The sequence below is a fragment of the Cottoperca gobio genome, chromosome 23 (genome assembly GCF_900634415.1).
Source record: "Cottoperca gobio chromosome 23, fCotGob3.1, whole genome shotgun sequence".
NCBI classification, from domain to species: Eukaryota; Metazoa; Chordata; class Actinopteri; order Perciformes; family Bovichtidae; genus Cottoperca; species Cottoperca gobio.
The window spans coordinates 6582887-6605618 of record NC_041377.1 but is presented as its reverse complement, the minus strand read 5'-3'; the positions used below and the strand labels follow the sequence as shown (position 1 = coordinate 6605618).

Here is a 22732-nt window from a genome sequence, read left to right as displayed (position 1 = left end):
TGGGAGACAGAGACGGAGCAGCGAGGGTTTAGCTTCTGGAAATTAACTCGCTGCTCTGGGCTCTATAATTGATAGGAGACACAGATACCTTTTGATTGGAACAAAAGGGAAGAAAAAGGGGAAAAGTTTCCTCGCCACCTCTAATTTCTCTCTTTTAGAACAAAAAATAAAAGAGAGGAGAGACAAAACGGAAGAGCGAGGATGGAAGTAAGAAAACATGATCCACCGGTCACAGATAAGGTTTTATTCAATCAGTGAATAATCTCTCAGAACCAGCAGAATCCTTATGGTGTTAAGAAAGAGAGGTACTTTACATTTTTAGAGTTGTCTCCAGGAGCAACACAATAACAGTTTCCAGTTGTTGGGTCTTCATTTTCTTGTTTACAGTTTAAAAAAATGTCCCCAACAACGATGGCAAAATACAATACCATATGAACACTTTTATTCCCAAATGCTATACATCCTTTTAGAAGAAAAGACCTGAAGGTCATAACTATCCAGTATTGTTAAAATTCAGAGGATCCAGCCAGTAAACATGTTACCAAGGACACAAGGTACTAATGATGCTTTAAAAAAAGTACCACCACAAACTGCTTTCAAGTTTTAGCTGTCAATCATTGTGCCCGTGTAGGCGTCCCTTTTTTTCAAACAGATATATCTCATTTTGGAACAAAACTCTTCATATGCAGATTGTCTGAGTAGCAGAAGTCATTAACTCCTTTAAGCATGCCTCAAGAAAGAAATCAAGAAATAGTACAGCATTTTTTTTTTTTTCTTGGAAAAAACAGGAAACACATAACACAGCTACTGAAGCAGAAGAGCATCAAAGTGAGACATCTAAATGAGGACTGGAAGTGGAGAGTCGGACCAAACAGACAGCTTTTCATGAAACCGAGAGATGAAAGTTCCTCCCATCTTTTGGTTTTCAATAGTTCCCTTTATTCCTTTTTTGGAACATTTTCCTTCGCAGACATTTATTAAGTCTGTGTTTTTAAATGATGAGGCTGAGCACTCCCTCTCCTTTTTGCACTCAGCCAGATACACACACACACACACACACACACACACCCTATGCTGTGTTTGTACACCATCCACTGGCTACATTCAAAGTATCGCTGCTAACCCTGATCTGAACATGCGTAAAACCTTGGGTCCTAATCGTATATTGTACCAGCCTTCCACAAAGAACCATTACTTGTTCTTCTGATCCACAACACCAACTACTGAGAAAATGCGGCAACTGTTTGTTTCGTATGAACAATTAAGGTGGGATAGTTCTTACCTGCTGCATTTTGAACGTTATCAGCCTATTAAATAAGCGTTATCAGTGGTGATCGCTAACATATTCTAATACGTCAGACGCCTCAAACTGAATGAAACAAAAGTACTTGGTTAGGTTGGTTTCACACGGGACACCGGACTCCTGTGAGTCCTGTGTTTCTTCTTCTGCTGATCAACTGTGTGAATAGATGATAAAGCCCACTTCTATAAGGCGGATGAACACTGATAACTCTTTTTAATAGGCGGATTCATTCAAACCAGAAACTTTAATATACCATAAAACACCCGCGACACTTCCCAGCAGGCTTTTAATGTGAGACATCTGCAGGAACCTTAACTTAACAGCAATAGAAAAAATAGTAACACTATCAGAAATAAGTTTATGTTTTATAAGAAAAACTCAATGCAGCAAAGCCGAGTATGACATGACAGTTTCTTGCTAGCCTAATAATAGCAGCCTTGATTTGCTTGTGCTAGCCACTAATGGCTATTATTTGACTGCCATGATTCTGAGTTTAATCAAAAATACAACTTCTTTGTGGACTATTTTCCTCATCCAAAAGTATTTTACATTTCAAACTACACTGTATATGTTATCAGATCCTCAACTGACTTGTCAGACCAGCATCTTCTCCCAGTTCTAGGACTTCCAAATTAAGCAGCGGATGAATGTGTTGCCAAATTGGTGAATATGTCCTTGTTTTATTAATCCGCAGTGCCCATACTCTCTACACCCCATACCTTAAATCCCTAATCTTATTTCCAAACCAAATCCTAAACCTGCCTCTTAAAGGACGGAGCATCTGCCAAAATGTCCTCAATTTCAAGGCCTAAAACTCAAACTGCTCCACATAACATTAGCATAACACGTACAGACAATGTTTATGCTCGAACAAGTGCACGCACCTCCCACCATTACCCCCGCACATTGGTTTCTTGCTGAGCAATTTTGCTGCTCTTTCCTCTTTTGTCTGTTTGGAAACATTAAAACATCAGCTGGCACAATGAATGCTGATGTGATGAGGGAGCGAGAGTGACTGCGGGAGTAAACTGCAGCCCCGGGGAACGTTCATACATAATGTCAGAGAGCAAAAAAGATCAAGGTGTCACATGGTCTTGATATGCTAAGCACATTCAGATTCTTTCTGAGAACGGCCTTAATCAGAAAATAGAGCAAAGGAGGAAAACGAAAAAAGAAAAGCTTCTTTTTTTAAAAACACAGACAAACTGCTAAGAGACATGAAAGAGTTAATAATCACCAAATGGGGCCGAGCAGCTTTACACAGAAGAAAATACTATAATAAGCATTTACATTACTAAGAATTAGACCAAAGGAAATGTAACAATCACAAATATTAACAAGTTATTTTTAAAGCATAGCAACAACTTCAAGTTTCTTTCTTCTTTACGTTGACAAAGAACATTTACATAGACCAGTTACAGTACATGTAGTTACAGCGTTACTCCTCCTGAAAAAGGATACAAAGTTTTATCTCTCCCTGCACGAGGGAGGGTCCTTGAAACAACCACCACGGCTCAGAATGACTGTCCGGAAGTAGCGTTAGCATATAGCACGTAACCTTTACGTCGTATGTGTTGTCTTTTCGAAATCCAAAAAGCCCGCCTTCTTAGACGCCGCTAAAAAAAAAGGCTGTGCTAGTCGACAGCAAGAAGGATAGACGGGAAGGAAAAAAAGAGGGGAAAAGGGTGAAAGGGCAGCTACATAGAGGGAAAAAAGGGGGGGAAAAAGGGAAGTGCTGCGTGTGGTTTCCTCTGTGTCCTCCTCTCGGCTGGATAAGAGGCTTATGAGGGCTGTAATGAGGCCCAGGGGAGCGGTGTCAACATGTTTGACACCCCGACACTCAAACAGCCCTTGGCAGAGACCTCTTGCTGCCCTTACACACTGGCTTTGATCGCACATACACTCACACACACACTGGCAAAAAAAACCACACTCCATCATGCTCCGGGCCCGAGGAGGGGAGTGAAACAGGAGGAAGATAAGGGGGGGGTGGGGGGGGAGTTAATGTTTAAAGTGGGAAGGGAGAATCCCCCGGGCAAATGTTCCGTTGCTGCTGTTGAGTCGTAGCTTAACCAGAACTCTCATGTAGACGAGGTGCTGGGTTGTTTCACTTTAAGTCCAAATGCCTCTCGTCTCTGTGAGAGCCGTTTCAGATTGTCAGTGCAGTAAAAGAGGACAGAGAAATGTCCATTTGTCCGCATATAAAAGAGTCTCTCCGCTCGTCCGTTTGTCTGCTCTTAGACTCAGTGTGGAGATGAAGAAACGATGGCACATAAAATAACATTAATAGCGTGAGGGAACACCCCTCACTTAGTCTGCTCCATCTCCAGGCATGTACCGTGTGTGTCGTGTTTCACACATACTGCCTCATATTTACAGACTCTGCTCCGCCCTGCCCCAACGACCTCACCTACCTCTCCTGGCTCCTTTCTCCAGACTGGCGGCGGGTGTTTTGGGGAGAGCTTCCTCTAGTCATGTGGTCCTGGGGTTTGGAAGGTCAAAGACGATGGGCGCGTTCATGGGCAGGAAGTTGACGGTGCAGGCTGAGGCGTTGACGAACGTCGTGGTGCCGTCAGTCATCATGCCGTAACCTGGGGAGCAGTGGAACAGGTGAACTTCTGCATCATGAAAGAAGCCGTGTTTCCAAATCACACAACAGGGAGCATCTCTGTATACCTCCAACACACTTGTCTTATTCTGACTGGATTAACTTTTACTTTGGGTTAATGGAAATTACTTTTTAATCTTGGGAGACGTGCAACAACACATTATGTATTAACTGCATTATGTAATAAACAGCTTGAAGTGAATGTGTAATACATAAATCCATTTTGGTTGGTTGTGTAATGCATGAGCTATTCTACTGTAATATGTAATAACATATGTAATAACATATTACAGTAAAATGAAAATGTAATAGTACATGCATTACATAATAACCAACCAAAGTCTTTATATGTACATGTTATATATATATATAAAAACTACATTATACTGTTTTAGTAACTAACTACTAACTGCTGAGAAAATGATCCTTCTCTGCACAGTAATTTGACAAAATAATTTTGTCTGAAGGTTCCCTTACTACAGTATCTTAACTTACTGCTTACTACTAAAATGTTGCCTCCTCAAAAAAGATATGCAACATTAATACTTGATTAAATGAAAGTAAAAAGGTGAACTAAAGTAAAGGACCGATAGCAACTGTGACGCATCTGATGGGGATCGTAATAACTACACAAACATAGAGGTAATCTCTTGGACGTGCAAACGAGAAACACTAGAGCTATCAGCGCTAAGTATCACAGCACATCATTTCCAAAATGGCGAGAATCCAGTTTGAGCAAATGTATGCATGAGAGTGTGACACTAACAGCATTACAGCTAAAAAATCTCTGCTTCAAAGGCACTTTGGATCAACGTTCCTTCCAAATGGCAGATGTAAAAGTGTTACCATTTTGTCAAGCATAAGTTAACTACCATCGCTCAGAAAGTACTACAATTCAGCTTTGCACTATCAGTGATTTTTTTTTTAAGTGTAGGTGTCACTTTCACCATCTCTTGGAACCGAACAGATGTCCGTGCTGGTCCTTTCCGATTTGGAATACATGAATACAAAACACACTGCAGATCATTTCTGACTTCTGAATTTCTCTCGGAGTCCTCACATTAACGAAGGGAGCTGCTTTTAGCCTATTTCTCTTGTTATAAAATGTGATCTAGTTTCTAATCTGGTTCTCTCTGATCGGGGACCGCTGCTCCAGGAGCTCAGGGCTGACCTGATAACCCCGAAAAAGCAATCCCCATTCCGGGGAGACGGCCCTTCTGCCCTCACTGGCCTGGATGAAATGCTGATAGGGATGTGGCAGCTCAGCTATTCTCTAATACACACTTCATTCTCATTGCTCTTCGAGAAAAAAAACTATTGGTTACATGGCTGGAACTGAATGTTCTCAGTCAATTTAATGAACTCAAAAATATTCAGTTTAAAGTAAAAGATAACACTAAGATCAGGATTCACAGCTTTCATAGACACGTAATGTAATAATGTAAATGTTTAGGTGTTAAGATATGTGAGAAAAATGTAGAAAGTGATGTAGCGGTAGGTGGAAATGTGTGTAAACTATCTGCCGCCTGCAGGATGTGATAATGTAGAGGCCCTTTCTTCTTCAGTGCGATGCTAAATATGATATTGCATCCGATGAATTCAAGTCATTAGGATTTATGTGAGCCTTAAAATGTGTAAACTGTATCTGTCACTAAAAAGGGGGGGGGGGGGGTAATAGCTTAGAGTACATCCCTGACTAAAACGATGACAAACGTGTTTATGTGAGGATGTAACTGAATACTGATCAAAATGTTAAAATGCTCCCTTCAGTTATTACCGTGCACTCACAGCATTGAGTGTCATTTGTTTGTACAATGTGGCTATATTAGCTATAGGCTATTTTATTATTATTATTATTATTATTACTGTTATTATTATTATTATTATTATTACTGTTATTATTATTACTTATTATTATATTATTATTATTACTGTTATTATTATTACTGTTATTATAATTATTATTATTATTACTGTTATTATTATTACTGTTATTATTATTACTGTTATTATTATTACTGCTATTATTATTATTATTATTATTACTGTTATTATTACTGTTATTATTATTATTATTATTACTGTTATTATTATTACTGTTATTATTATTATTATTATTATTATTATTATTATTATTATTATTAACAAGCTCCTTTTTTGTAAAATAGTGAACTGTGGGTCATAAGTTTTCTTTTGTTTCTTTTATCAGTAAATAAAACATATTTATGAAACATTATTTCAACGTTTTCTGAATCGGCTCTTTTGATTCATGGCCAAACATTGCCAGAATAACTAAATGTTCACACTAAGACTAAGTAATTATTCAATTATAGCAAGTTTTGTCTTTATGCTTCTTGGGCGTTATTTATAGTAATAATAATTTTTCAAAATGATGTAAAATGGCAGTTGGCTTGTGATGTTGTGTTTTTTCTTACTGAACAGACTGATGTTCTCATGTTGCTGCTGTGCACACTGGCCTACTTGGCTGATAAATTGTCTTATATTGATGAGTTTCATATTCTGTTCACTGATTTGGAGGGCAATGCATCACTGTGTCGCTGTCCATTGACAGGGGGTGCTGAAATAATGTTGACGTAGAATATTGTGAAGGGAGGGAAGGGCATCCGAAGCACCACGTTTTTATAATTGTAAAATGTAATATTAAAAGAGTACACTTCTTAACTTCTGCATAAAGTAAGACTGTCATATTAATTTAGTATGTTTCCATGTGTGGAAAACCACATGTGCTTTGAATGGCTCACATGTGCCTCTGCTGCTACAGTATTTTGTGTGTGTGTTATAAGCAAGTACCTTCATGAATGTGTCCGAACACATGGAACTTGGGCTGGACCCTCCTCTGGACTGTGTTGAGCAGCTCCATGCAGCCCACACGCTGCATCTTTTTCGGGACCCAGTCCAGGAAACCTGCGCAAAGTGACATGCAAATCAAACACACCTCACAATAAAGACGCTGCTTCTCACAGAGCCTGCGTAGAGCACCAGGTCACATATGAGGCGCTGTAGCTAGATAATGAGGTGGTTATAATATTTATCTGCTTTGTGATATTCTATGTTTCTCACTATAATGTGAAGATGGACAGCGAGCGGCAGTTGAGCCTATTGCAGGTGGAGAAGAGAGGCAGAACGTTTCACGTTTTAGTGACCAGGTAATGTAGTTCCTCTATAAATTGCATTGCATTGTTGGAAATATGCTGCATAATTACTCTAAACTGTTTTCATTAATGCCCTTAAAAAGTGAAATCATAAAGGAAAAAATACCACGAAAACATGTTGAGTGCAAAGTGTGTGCTTCATTCTCACGACCAAAGGCATGAAGCACAGTCAAGTATTAATTCCCTGGACATACAGAGTACAGTAGTAAATAAAATGTGACTGCTTGCTGTCTTTCTTTTTTGTATTTATTAATTTTATTTTTTAAATAACGTAACAATGACCCGTGTAATCCTGTCTGTTCTACATAGTTACACAGTAATGACCTTGTTTGGATTATTTTAGTAATTAATTCAACGGGTTGGGTTGATTTTCTGTGTTTCTATGGCGGAATTTGTCTCCATGAAGGTTATCAATTTCATCTCCCTTCAAAAAGTGAAACATCACATTTTAGAACAAAGCTCTCCATTTCAGACTCTCTGTCTAATGGCAAACTGCACATTGCAGCACAAAAAAGACAGTTAGAAAGCAGCCATATAAAATAAAGATCAATCACAGCCACACACAGATGCAGACTTCACAGTGTGTGTGACAAGGATGAAGCATGGAGTGTTTATGATTTAGTGGATGCTCTGCGAGGAGGGATGCTGCTGATGCTGAGTCAATAAAAGCATCAAGTCGGAGAAATAAAATGACTGAGGAGCTTGTGGCTCCATTTTCCCTGCCTTCTGTCGCTCTGCCCAGACAGGGGGGGGGGGGGGGGTAAACAGGAAAGGCAAATGAACAAAATAACAAATGATTAAATAAAATAATATAAGATTTTAAGTCAAGTTTGCTTTGTTTTTTTTAATTAATTCATCAATTGTTTTGTCTATAAAATGACAGAAAATTGTAAAATAATTCAATAATAATACATAGCAAATTCCCAAAATCCCAATATGACGTCTTTGTACTGCTTATATTGCTTGTGTATGTCCACGTACTGGTTTAGCCGGGATTTTAACTGTGGAGCGAAGTAAAAACTACAATTTTGGTTAATATTGGGAAAATATGCCATCTACAGCACACAGCTTGACACGGCGTTCCGCCCATGCTGATTGTCAGTCACCAAAAGGCGCTTATTGGATCGATTGCTTTTTCAACCGAGAAACCGCTGTTTCATGTGTCGATGCCAGACGAAGCAGTGGAGTTGGTTCAAAGGTCTGCACCAAGACGACCTCTGTCACGTTTTAAGTCTTTAAGGGCAAGTCCAGTCTTAAGTCAAATTTCATCAGTAGTTTGAATTAGTCCCAGAACAAAACCATACAAAGGTTTGTGGCCTTATAATTGTATGATTGTGAAATTGAAATGCCAACATAACAAGTGAGAAGTAGAAAGAGAAAAAAAAGAAAGGCAATAAGAGTCTCGAGGGATGACTTTAAGATTCTTATACATTTTCTTCTTTTTTATTACCAAACAAAGTGCTAAAACTCTCTCACGGCAAAGTTAATGGACCCTCTTATACTTAACACAGACATAAAAACTTCTATGTTCGCTGGCAATGAATCAGTCATGATGGTAAAGTAATATGGCCTGACTTCTTTGTCCTCTAAATGTATCTACCTGTAAAAAAAACATACTTTTAGTATCAGTTTAGGTATGAAACGCCTTAAAACTGTAAGTTTATTCTTTACAAGCCTTTGGAGACGATGAAGCGAAGTGAGAAGTTACGAGGGCTTTTTGTGTCTCGGGGTATTTTGCTCTAATGTGCCGTTTGTTTCAAAGCAGCTGCTGCTTTGGGCACTGAGCCTGTTTTCCTCTTTTGTCTCACTTTCTCTCTTTCCCTCACTGCTGTTAACTTCTTCCTCACAGCCAGATAAAGAGGCCATATTTTTCCTCTCTAGCTGCCGATCTGCCGTTTTATCGCGCCTCATAAAAGACGGGAGTTTTTGCTGCAGTGCGAAACAAGTCTTGCTAACACTCCTTTTTCCGTCACCTTCTCGGCCATAATTCATTTCTCACTATTTAAAAAAATATTTTAAAAAAGGATGTCTTTTCTTGACCTCTAGCACTTTGAACAATCCACTTTATTGTCCACACTTCTGTCCTCTATCCCCTTTATCCTTCTTTCTTTCTGACACTGTGTGTGTGTGTGTGTGTGTGTGTGTGTGTGTGTGTGTGTGTGTGTGTGTGTGTGTGTGTGTCTCATGCATTAGTAGCTTGCTGTTGCTGCTCCATATGCCGGTGGCTTATGAGCAGATAGCTGGAGACACTTCGCTAAGCTGAATGGAAAATAAACGGCCGTGTTCGCAGCCGAGACACAGACACAGAAATCAATCACACACACTCGTCTGAGCACCACAGATGCAGCAGGAGATGAGGTGTGAAAGTGTGTGCGGCAGAGTGAGAGTCAGAGAGAGAGAGAGAGAGAGAGAGAGAGAGAGAGAGAGAGAGAGAGAGAGAGAGAGAGAGAGAGAGGAGTGTGTGTGTGTGCATGTGTGTCTGTACAGGATGTCAGTTAGATTGTGAGCCATGTTGTGTGTGTGTGTGAGGATGAATAGTGTGAAAGGTGATCTCACAGAAGGCTGATTATCTCCTCTAAAGGTAAAAGGGGTTTTCAGGCCGGACTGCGAGAGTCAGCGCTTTGATTACCTTCACCGTTATTAATCCACTCACTACGACAATGATTCATCAGTGCCACATTCACTGCTCTCTTTTATTTGAGAAGAAAGCATTTACAGAGAGTATGCGCACAGTGTCTGCGTGTAAAAGCAGAGCGGCACACATACCTGTCTGTTGGTGATGTGCTTTCTATGAATATGTAGGTTTTTCTTTAATTGCAATGTGCAAAGTTCAAGTCCAGCTGGGACCTTTGTTGCATGTCATCCCTTTACTGTATAATAGCTAATAAAAAATAATCATAAAACATGACATATATTTAAATGTGACTACTTTTAGGTCAATAAATAAGTAAATAAAGGACTGAGGGCCAGATTTACTGCAGCTTTTGGGACGGTTTTAAAGGCACAGATGTGACACAATCTGCCCCAAACACATGCAGTGTATTTATCAAACAGATGCAGCAGGCTGCATTCGTTTTATTTGTTAATTTCTCTTATAATAGGAGACATTTTAATAGAGGTTGATTATGTATTCTGATGGATTTGCTGAGGTCACGCTATTTGAGACGGCCGGGTCAGCGGGAGGGGAAATTCTCCAGGAAGACTTTAACTTTAGCGTGGAAAGGTTATAGAGGTGAAAGAAATATCTGATACCCAATATCAAGTAAATGATCACTGTATTATAATTTCGCTCATGAATATGTATATATATATATATATAGTACAGTGTGTGCGTGTGTGTGTGTGTGTGTGTGTGTGTGTGTCTGTAATGTGTGTCTCACCCAGTGGGGGGCAGTGTGTGACCAGGATGTCAGTGTTGTCAGGGATCTGGTTCCACTTGTCCAGCAGAGCCTGACCCCGGGGCAGGTTGAAGCCCCAGCCGTAGTACCAGGGCTGCCTGCAGACAGACACACACACACACACACACACACAGACACACACACACACACACACACACACACACACACACAAAGGAAGATAGACAGTTTGGTTAATACACTCAGAAGTACAGACAACATCATGAGGGATGTTTTGAATCAGATGTCATCCCACTGTCTCTTCTACCCTAGCTGTTAACCATTACATTAATATTTCTGCTCATTAAAATGGGATTAGAGTTGAGTAACACTGGACGTAAGAACTCGCATTCCACTCTAATGTGTAACAGTGGCCACATTGGGAACACAGAACCGAACAGCAGAACATAACACACAACCTGCAACACTCATAATCAGTGCATTGTAAAGTAGTCCCAACCATCAGTACACTGCAGGCTTCATGAAACTTTGTGAATGTAAAAGTGCTCACAAACCCAATCACAACATGAAACAACAACCGTGGTATAAGTTCAATGTCATAATGATAATAATAAAAAAAAGAAAGATCCTTATTTTTACAGTATGGAGTCAGTTAAACGCTGATATGACTGTAAACAAACCGGTGAGCAAGCAAACACGCAGCAAAAGGTGAAATGCTCCAAAATGGGGGTAAAACATTTATACTTTGTGTTGTGTGGCAATAGTGCTGCATGTACAGGTTGCAGACCAAATAATGAAAACTTTGATGAAGTTTATAATGTTGCTGACACTGTTGATTCAACTGGAAGGTCATGATGAGTCCGTTTTTGTTGTAATATAATCACTCTGTGAAAGCTGTTTTCCTGTGTTTAGCACATGCAATCTTCTGTCATGTGCAGCATATCTTACTCTCTAAACTATCTTATGTTGCTTTATAAACTCTGACACTATTGCTTTTCTTCTGGCAGCCTCCTGAAGTTGTTGTCTGAAGTTGGTTCATGGTGAAAAACACAAGACGGAGAGCAAAGATCATAAATCCAGCGTGACTCCTCTTCTTTTTGCATCTCACACACACAACTGTCAGTCTTCTTCCGTTTAGTGTCTAAACATGTGGTTTGACCTTTAAGGTGGGAAGCTGCCAGGGGGGGCTTTTGAAGAGAAGTCATCTAGAGCAGGATGAGGGGAGGAATCAAACAGATCCCTGGAGGGGGGGTGAGCAGATAGCAACATTAAACATCTCCTTGATCACAGTCAGCCCTGGAACGCTCCACGACAGGAAGACGAGGGAAGAAAAGGGGGAGAAATGAGAAAAGAAGAGAAGAAGAAGAAGAAGAAGAGTCTTGATGGCAGGGGCTCGTGTCCCTTTACTTTGATAACGGACGCCTCGCGGTCGTGAGTGACGGAGAAGAAATTAACATGTCACTTACAATCTGTACTCCGATCCATCTTCCTCTCCAACACGGCGCACGTGTGTGTGTGCAACGACGACGTCCGCCGCCACTGCCGCGCAACCGGCTTTAAATTGCCGAGTGCAGTCACTCGAAACGCCAACTTTATCGCTGTGGCCGCTGCCCGACGCGTCTGCTCTGTGGAACATCAGATGAAGATTTTTTTTTTTTTTATAATTTCCGGAGTTTGTGTCTTTGTGTCTGACATGCTTGGGGACTTCACAGACAGATGGGGAGACGGAAAGACGGGCCTGAAGATAGGAAGAAATACCTGTCACACACACATACTGTCTCGGTCCTTCTCTCTAATTAAGAAAGCTAAAAATGGGGGACTCCAGGTCACCTGCGCAGGGAGAGTGGTCAAGCACATGTGGCAGTGCATCATGGGAAATCACGTCCTATTTCAGCTGGAGTGCATGAGATTAAAATTCCATCACTTCCTGAACATCAGAGGCTAAACATTTTTGACGAATGATCTGATGCTGCCCATGAACAAACTTTCAATCATTTACAGTGCGAATATTAAAACATTTAGGCTGGCCTCAGCATATTAATAGGGCCAGTGGAATGTAATATTCATGTAAGTCTTCACATGGACGTCTCAATTAAAATGAAATGAGCTCGGCGGTGCGGTTGATTCTCTCAGTGTGAATGGAGGGATGACGAGAGAGCAAATGAGGAGAGATAACATGGTAAAGAGGTTTTCCTCTAATAACGACCAATGGACAGTGATTTGTATTAATATATTTATACTATTTCTATAAACTCTTTACATTATTCACAACCATTTTCAAAGCATATTCAGTATTTAGATTGATTTTCTGTCTGCTTTGTTAGACCTCAAGGATACACACTTGTTTTTGTGAGTAATACTGAATGTAAAACTCCACAGGGGAGCTTCTCATGGTTTTAAGGGGGATTTTAGCCACTGACATACTGAGAGGTTTTTCTACCATTATGTGCACCTGAGAGCCTTAATATAAGAAATACCTTTCAGTACAACACAGCAGTTAAACTGCAGCCTCCAAATGGACCATGTTGAGTCAACACCTCTCTAAAACAGCTGCAACAATAACTAAAACTTCATGACTTTAAAGGTGTAAATGTTACCATTGCGCGGTACTTTTGGGTGGTGCTTTCAATGATGGCCAATGGTAATTGGACTTACATTTATATAGCAGCTTTCTAGTCTTTTGACCACTCAAAGTGCTTTTACAGTACATGTCAACATTTACCCATTCACACACACATTCAAACACCGATGGCAGGGCTGACACACAAGGTGCCAAACTGCTCATCATCTAATCTAATGCTCATTCACACACCAATGGCTATGCCTTCCGGAGCAATTTGGGGTTCTGTGTACATGTGGACTAGAGGAGCCGGGGTTCGGACCCCCTCTTCCTCCTGAGCCACAGTCGCCACATGATGTGCTGACGTCCCATTTTTGTGAATCTACAGTTTAACTTAATGCACTGAAATGAATTAATTGCCTGGAAGGTTGGAAATCAATCTAAAAAGCAGATTGGTATGCTTCAGAAAAAGGTTGGCAATAATGTTAAGAATACACTGTTTGAAGTTAATAGTCCTTTAATGCACGCTCAAACAATCTGTGATTGATCAATGTTGCTTTTGAGTTCCTGTCAAAACTTGTGAAAATATACTTTGAAATGATAAAACTTTCTCTTTAATCTTTTAAGAGGCTGCGTATCCAATTTTGGAAAGAAAAAACCTCAAGTTTGTCATCCAGTATACCTAAAACAATGATGATCCAGTCTATCATTTTGTCAGTCGAGGATTACTCTATCCTTTATAAAGTACCGCAGCTTCTTTCATTTTGTGACATCAATCATTCTGTAAGAGAAGGCGTCACTCTTTGTCAAATGGTTTGTATCTCATTTTGCAGCAAGCTTCTTCACCGTGCCAGGAAAACGTCCTCATGCCGACTGTAGGCGTTTCCATCACAGTTGCTAAAAAGAGATTATCTCTCGCAAGTAACTGACCGTAGCTTCTCTCTGTGAGAGACCCACTTCTGTGTTTGCTGAGCAAAATCCAGACTAACTGAATGTAATTCCACAGATAATATCCCTGCTTCAGAATTATGGGTTTTTTTTCATCAGGTTAGGGATTACAATGGTGCAAGTGATTTGTGTTAACGCAGAGGAGGAGAAGCGTGCGAAGCGTGGAGCATATTAAAAATTCTGTTAATGTGCTCGGCTGGTATTTGTTATGGGTGTTTTTTTTAAAAGAGGAGAAAACAGATGTTTTTGTTAGAGCGCTCCATCCCCCCGGCACATCTTTAGGCACACTGGGAGAAAATCAACAGTGTTCAAACCATTACTTTCATTTCACACACCCACACACATACCCTCAGAGTTACTGGCTTCACCTCTCTTAAGGACAAGAGGAGAAGTCAAACTTCGCACTTAATCTAAAATGCATTTTAATATTTAACACAAACAGCAATGCACAGCTATTCACTTAAGTTTTTTGAGCTTGCATGTATCACTGTGTGTGTGTGTGCGTGTGTGTGTGCATGTCTTACTAACGGATGCCCACTGATATCACTGGAGTAAGTCCATGAATCATTGAATGCCTCTGCCAAGGGCTGCCAAGCACCCATGCCTCCCTCTCTCTTTCTCCTTTCCCCTTCTCTCTCTTCTTCATCTCTCCCTCTCATTACATCTGTCTGTCCATTTCCTATCTCCTCCTCCTTCCCTGTCTGTTTCCTCTTGACATATTACTCCATCTCTCTCTTTGCCCCTCTTCAGTTCTCCCCCCTCGCTATCCTCGTTAGGGGCAAACAACCTGCTGCCAGGGGAGCAGCCTGCTCTCTGAGAGGCTGCTTTCTGTGTGTGTGAGAGGGAAATTTTGAAAAACCACATCAACAGTAAAGGTATTCTGAGGTTCAGCAGGGAAGAGAGAGGCAGAGTTTAGAGACGGGGGCAAGGACTGGGTATTATTTTGAAAACCACCAAAATGTGTCTGAATCACACACACACACACACACACACACACACACACACACACACACACACACACACACACACACACACACACACACACACACACACACACACAAAGAGATAGAGAGAGGAGGAGGTGAGGAAGCACTGTGGTTGTCAGGTTAGACAAAAAGGGAAATAAAAATGAGGATTACTGTAACGAGGTCCATCTTAATGTGTAACACGGGCCTCATGCTAATCACTACATGCACTGACGCAGGGAAAACACCCAACCGTGATCACCTCTGCAAGATTTAATTAACTACTCATGACTTAACGACCCTAATAACAGCCTTAGGGAGGGGAGTGTGCGCACACACACACACACACACACACACACACACACTTATGAAGTGATGTTTATTCTGTGTTTGACGTACAGCACATAAGTATAGATGCTTATTTGCAAATGCACTCAGGCCAATTCATTAGTGTTTTTCCCTACAGCTTTATTTCCACACTTCCTCTGCCTGACACCTCTGCCCTCCCCTCCCCCCTCCCCCCTCTCCCCAATCATTAGGAAACATCACAGTTTCAATAGAAATTGAATGGAGGGGAGGCTGCTGCTGCCCTGGGACTTCCCCGCTCTAGCGGAGGTCGACTCTGAAGCCTCTGAAAAAATTGCTATTGATTTAACCAAGATCTAATGATCATGCATGTTTATTAAGGTTAGCTTTCTCATTTTAAAGATTTTCTTTTTTGGGCATTTTATGCCTTTATTTTACAGTGACAGTGTGGAGAGACACAGTAAATATGGGGAAAGTGAGTTACCGGCCGGGAATCGAACTGGGGACTGGTTGCTCTTGGCATTTGCGCCCATGTGCAATGCGCCCTAAGCACTCGGCTACAGAGTCGCCCCAACTGCTCAGATACGACAACTCTTCTGTTTTATATTTGATTATCTTCTTTGACAAGCCTGCGAGGTCAACTTAACAACTCCAATTGAGTAGTTACAGCTACAAGGCTGCTGTATTGATCCAAACACAACATCATTAGAAAGTTATACAATTATAAATGAACTATTTCCAGTTACAAAAGGTAACTCCATCCATCTTTGTTTAACCTTACTGCCACAGGTGTTGAGGAGTCGCATTGTGCAGCTCTTGACATTGAATTGAACAATAGAAGAGTCTGAAAGTGTAGACTTGAATGCCTAGACCTGCAACAACCATGAAGAATGCCAGCACCAGAGCCATTGTCTCCTGTAAACACTCCTCTGATCAGAGACGACAGAGAAGACAATTAAAAGCGAGGCAAAGGAATCAAAACACAAGACAAAAAGAGACAAAGCGAGACAAAATAAAAAAGTTCCTCTTCTCAGCTGGAGATTCAGAACAACGGTGGCTTTCACAGAACATAGACGTAAAAGCGGCATGTTTGAAAAGCAGAGGGCTCCCGGCCTCGCTTTCCTCCCACACAATGGGATTAGCAATGCTCATTTCGGCAAATTTAACAGTTATAACCTAATAAACACAAGCGGTGCTGGTGGACACAAACAGCGTACAGTCAAAATGTGCATGTGTGCTTCGCCGCTCACATAGCCCGTGGTGGTACATGGCAAGCGTGTGAGAGTTTCACTCGGTCGGCCCACTCAGCACAGCGGGGCGCCGTGTTAGAGAGACGCAGAGAGAGAACAAGTTGTTTTATATGTTGCAAAGACACAGTTCTTCAATTTAATTATTTATCGCGCCTCAAAATCACTAAAGACACATGCCGTCCGATTCTCTCAATCTTGTACAGACTTTGATGTTTAATCGTGGGCCAGCACACATGTGAGACAGCCTGCCATAGTGGGCTGATGCACACAGCAAGAATACAGATACATAGACAGCGAATGAGAGGAGGGGAGAGAGACAGACAGTAAGATGGAGGGGAAAGGATGCAAAAGACACATTTCAAATCCAATTTCTGATAAGACAAGATTGAGAGAATAATTGGAGCAGGTATAGAGGAAGGTGTGATAAAGGGGATGAAGAACGAGGGAGAGGAATGGGTGAGTAAAGGGAGGAGGGACAGAAGCAGTGAGGGAGTGAAGGATGGGAGGAAGACAGTGCTGGAAGGCAGAGTATATCTGACTCTGACAATAAGGAGGATTAAAGATGTGACAGAGACCCGCCTGCAGCACCCTTCTCACTGTCACTGTGTGTGTGTGTGTGTGTGTGTGTGTGTGTGTGTGTGTGTGTGTGTGTGTGTGTGTGTTGTCCTATCACCACTTCATCCATCCCTAACTCACCATTTACTTACTTACTGTCCTCTACAGACATACCAGCCTCGTCTTCTAAAGATTACGTTCCCATACAATGAAACTGCATTGTCAATTACATTTTGTGGGGATTTTATACCGAAATGAGGTTTGTTTTTAACATATTACAAAAATGATAATCAAAGCGTGATGTTTTACTAAACCTATCCAAGACATTTTGTTGCCTTAACATTAGCAGTTTGGTTGCGTTTTTGTTTTGTTTCAATGTACAATTGAACAATGTACAATGTACATGCATGATTGCAGCCGTGTTTGACAACGTCACCACAGCTACTTAATGGACCTTGTGTTGAGAATGTTTTCTCAGTGCCTTCTATTGTTTTAAAGTCTTTACACACACACACATACAACGAAAACCATTTTGGTTTGGGTTTCAGAAAATCTCAATTCAAAGGTAACTTAATGTTTGTTTGTTTTTTAAGCTGAATCTTGGTCTTTAGCTGAATAAAAAGTTTAAAGTGAAAATAAAGGTGGATACACTGTTTTCAAAGCAGTTGATGTCAAACACAGGTGGAACTAATATCATAAGTATTTGCTGCAATTGCTGAAACAGAGCCCTTGTTAATGCTATTAGTTCCACCTGCATTGTTCCTGCTATGACAAGTTCAAACATTTGCTGTAAAAAAACACCTGTGAATCTGATTCAAAAGAAAGCTCTGATGCTGGAAAGGCTAGAAAGATTCAGGCAAGGAAGATATAAGGCTTTTGTATAAAACTTGTAATGCTCATCAGCAGACACATCAGTTAAATCCAAAATATGAAGAAACACTTCTTTAAAATAGACCCTGCACAGGTTAAATTGCAACTTTGACAAAAGATAAAGAGGACTTAACAAGTCAGGAGGCAGATGAAGTGGAGATAGTGGAGGAGGAGAGTCAGGAGAGAGCAGGTTGTGCTGGATTTGAGGTGAACTACTCCTTTACTCTGACCTTCCTTTGGCCTTGGTTCCCCCTGTGTGGCGGTAACTGTGTCTTCACCCCTACAACTCTCTGCAGAGAGGCAGATTGGAGACATGTTGGCCCTCAGCATGACTTATGTAACTCACAGCAGAACTCAGGACACACACACACACACAAACACACACACACACACACACACACACACACACACACACACACACACACACACACACACACACACAGATGTATTCACACGGTCAGTTCTGGTTTTGCAACATTATCCTAGGTATTATGGAATTATCTTAAAATAATGACCTCTTTGTGTGTGTGTGTGTGTGTGTGTGTGTGTGTGTGAGAGAGAGAGAGAGAGAGAGAGAGAGAGAGAGAGAGAGAGAGAGAGAGAGAGAGAGAGAGAGAGAGAGAGAGAGAGAGATGGTCATGGTCATGGTGTAATTGCAGGTTAGCAGTGAGTGCAGCGGGGGTCTAAGCAGAAAGTATAGAGGAAGATTAAAAGATTGCCAGAGCTCTGATCTACACACAGTGTTACAGTAGACACAGTCTTCTGTCTGCAGAACACTAGAAACACACGTACACACACATACACACACACACACAAACTAACACACACATACTCAGAAACTCAGTAGAGGGCCCAGTTGGGTTTAGTTTGCTTGTGTGTTTCCAAGCATCCTGTGAATCCTGGACAAGGACACTGTGGCATCACAGAGCCCATCTGTGGGACAGAGAGTTGGGACATCTGTCCATCTGACACACAGACACTCTCTCTCTCTCTCTCTCTCTCACACACACACACACACACACACACACACACACACACACACACACAAACACTGTAGATGTAGACATTCCCTGAGTGTGTTGCATGCTCACTGTTTCTTTTATAAACCTCACTTGCGTATGTCTGTCTGTGTGTGTGTGTGTGTGTGTGTGTGTGTGTGTGTGTGTGTGTGTGTGTGTGTGTGTGTGTGTGTGTGTGTGTGTGTGTGCGTGTGTGTTGATTAGTTGTTTAGTCTATAACTGGCAGCTGCTCAAACCCGGTCAGCAGTTACGGCAGCAGCAGAGGTTGTGACATAGTTCATGGAGGCTGTTAAGAGACTGAAAAATCTTCTCAGAATGATAAATTATCCAAATGTTTTGGTTGGGCCTTAGTGGGGGCCTACAGTGTCAGCATTTGAAACATTTGGGATTGTCAGTAGAAAGTAGGGATTTTACGAGAACCGATACTTCGGTACCAAGTCGATGCCAAAATTCAGAAAACAAGACGGCACTCGTTTTTCTACAATAGCGCAGGCACCATACTGTAGGTGCAATAAGTCGAATCAGCTTATCGGTTCTTGAAGCACACAAGTCTAGCCGTGGGCCGTGGGCCGCAGGTTCTCTCCTCCGCTCCCTCTCTCCCTAACAGCTGTTTGCTGTCGGCGCATCCACCTCTCTCTTTCGCTCCACCAAACAGTCGCTCTGCACACAGCACACACACTTGACTATTTGTGATTATTTATTCAGTAAACTCACTATCGAGTAGGAGAATCGTTAAAACTTCACTGTCGACAACTACATTTGTGGTGATGTGACATCCCTAGTAGAAAGTGCCATGCACTGCCATGTTAGTTCAATTGCGGATGTTCTAAGTGTGCATAAATGTCTCCAAATAAGATGGCAGAAATGAAATATAGTGCACTATATAATACATTTGGAATGATATCAAACACTGCTATAGTTTTGTATACATTTAACAAACCAGATACAATGAGCTCAATGACATTGGTATTAACTTTTGAGCTTTCAACACATACAGCATGTACTATTCTGTCAGAAGGAAAAGTTTTCCTAACCAGAGAGCAGGGCACGACAAAAACTCTCCAGCTGAAAACATTTGTGAAAAATCTGCCTTCCTCTTCTCAAACAGCACAGATTCTATTCCCTATCCATCCCCCAAGTGATAGCTGTCACTGGCAGATACCTCCCTCCAAAAAACTGCATTGCCATAACACCAACTTTCTCTCATTTACCCAGTCCATCCATCTATACTGTCTATGCATCCAGCCATCCCTAAGGCTGTAAAATCAGCTTGTTTGCTGAAACGCTGAAATATCACACCTTAAAGCGTGCCTCAATTACACACACACACACACACACACACACACACCTGGCAGGTCTCAGTCTCCTGGATGTTTTCTGCTTTTAATGAAAGTCATCGTAGACGAATAGAGGGTGGGGGTGGGAGCTAGAAAAGAAGAAGAAAGGAGGAGCAGGAGGCTTTTGGGAAGATAAACAATATGTACGCAGACAAAGAGAAAGACGCAGAGCAAGCAGTAGAGGAAAAGGAAGACTGGGAAAAAAAATGCAAATGAAAGGAGATACAACATCGCTAAACAAAGACATGAGGAGCAAAAGCAAAGACAGACACAGAGAGGGGAAAGTGGGATAGTGCCGGACAAGTAGAGGGAAGGAATAGTACACAGGATTAGTGACAGATGAATAGTCGAGTCCCCTGTTCCTGCTCTCCTCTATTTTTCTGACACTCACTCACTCCCTCTCCATCTTTCGCTCTCACCAGCCGCTTTTGCTCTCAAGTCAAGTCTGTTGCCAGGCGAGCCAAAACTGATTCCAGCCCATCAGGGAAAGACGGTTTCACAACCACAGTTCAGAAGATTTGGTGCTGTGATCTAACTATTTGTTGATTTCGTATTGAACTGTAGACAGAGCCATCCTACAGCGAAGGAACATCACTCATACACTGAATCAACTATTCAAAAGCAATATTCAAGTTGATATGACAGCAGCATCACATCACGATCTGATCATCAGCACAGAAATGAACAGCGGTCTCCCGTGTTAACATGAGATGTTTTGTTGACTCATCCATCCACCCCCGGCCTTCTCCCTAGACTTTGTCGCTCTACAAAAACATTATCTGACTTCCTCCTTTGCCCATAATTAGTACGGCAGCTAGAGTGCACTGTCATTGTCCTACAAATAATACAAATAATTGATAATAATAATTGATAAAAGATGCAATTATAGACTCAAACAAGATATTTAAACTTGCTCAGCGGAACACTGACTCACTGCGGAGTTGCCAGTTTTGGCGGTCTATCAGCGCTACATGGTGAATGTGCTCTTGGACGGGTAGATACATGGTGGACTAGTATAGAAATAAATCAACTTAAGCTCATTAAAAATATGTTAACATAAGCATGCTTATGAATATGGACATTTGCTAAAAAATAATTTATATCGCTAAATTTGAACATTTAAATTGGAGGATACTACGACCAACCTGGCACTTCATACCTGCGTTAGCTTGGCTCCGGTCGACTCGGTTCACCATTACATGCTAGTTAGCGCGTGTTTCTACAGACGTACAATGGATCGATTTCTTATTAAAGGGTTGCACACCAGGTGACAAACGAGGAGCATTAAGATTTGTCTTTGGAGCATCAAACCACAGCGGAGTCGAGAGGAAGATGCTGGAGATGTGGTTTGTGGATAGACAACAGCTGCTCCCGTTAAAAGAGAAAGGTACGAGCCATACAAGACTGAGTAAAGGAAATTTCAAGAAATGTGGACAGAGGAGTTTGTATTTGTCCTCCACGAGTCGAACCCTTCGTGCTTAATATGCAAACAGACCGGCTCTGGTTTCAAGAGAAGTCATCTAGAGCCACATTTCTAAATGACTCATCCAAAATTCAACGAAACTTACGCACCTGGAAGAGAAATTAGTAAAACAAATAGAGCAGCTTTCTTCTGTTTCTAGACAACAAAGGCTCGTACACAGGACAACTAACACAGCTGAACGATTCACTGAGGCATCTTTTGAGATCGCATGGATTTTGGCTCGGGCAAAAAAACCTTCTCCGACTCAAACATTGTGAAAAATTCAGCATAAATATTGTTTGCAGAGTTTGACAACATCATCCCAGTATTAAGATAATCCTGCTTTTAATGAATGTGTTGGTTGGCTGCATTGCATATTGTATGTTCTGGGTGAGATGACAGATTAAAAAGCAGACATGCTTTTTATGGATGTTGCTTTTCATACTTTGCGGTAAAAGTGGCTCTCCTATTGACTTTGTCCTCTCAATGTGGCTCTCACGTAAAAAATAGTGAAGACCACTGCACTAGAGGGCTCTTTATCATGTTTTCTCCACTGCAAGGTCTCTTTATCATGTTTTCTCCACTGGATGGGTACCCTAGAGGGCTCTTTATCATGTATTCTCCACTGCAAGGTCTCTTTATCATGTTTTCTCCACTGGATGGGTACCCTAGAGGGCTCTTTATCATGTATTCTCCACTAGAAGGTCGACCTAGAGGGCTCTTTATCATGTTTTATCTACCATAGGGGCATCCAAGAGGGCATTTTTGCAGCATTTATTTCTTTTTCAAACATGGGGGCACCAAGGGGATGAGTTCTGAGGCCCCAATGCAGTTGGTAATCCGGCTGTGTCCAACATTCTCATTTATCAACACAGTATATCTATCTCTGCCTGTAGGACGAGTCTTTAATTTCTAAAGGAAAAGGAGATAGTAGCATGGTTATTCTCATAATCCTCTAATTGGGATCAACTGGTCATTTAAATTAATTTTGCCCTCATGTCATGGGGTCCCTGGACCCCA

The 22732-nt window shown here is 41.3% G+C and overlaps 1 protein-coding gene across 1 annotated transcript in view; it reads right to left on the bottom strand.

The window, feature by feature from the left end:
- Nucleotides 1-1267: 1267 nt before the first annotated feature.
- Nucleotides 1268-22732, bottom strand: part of mpped1 (metallophosphoesterase domain containing 1) — a 60311-nt gene continuing 38846 nt past the window's right edge. Inside the window, exons 5-7 of the mRNA XM_029462397.1 lie at nt 10465-10580; nt 6723-6836; nt 1268-3894 (exon numbers count right to left, since the gene is read on the bottom strand). Coding sequence (XP_029318257.1) covers nt 3776-3894; nt 6723-6836; nt 10465-10580 — 349 coding nt within the window. The 3' untranslated portion in view covers nt 1268-3775. The remainder of the gene's footprint in view (nt 3895-6722; nt 6837-10464; nt 10581-22732) is intronic.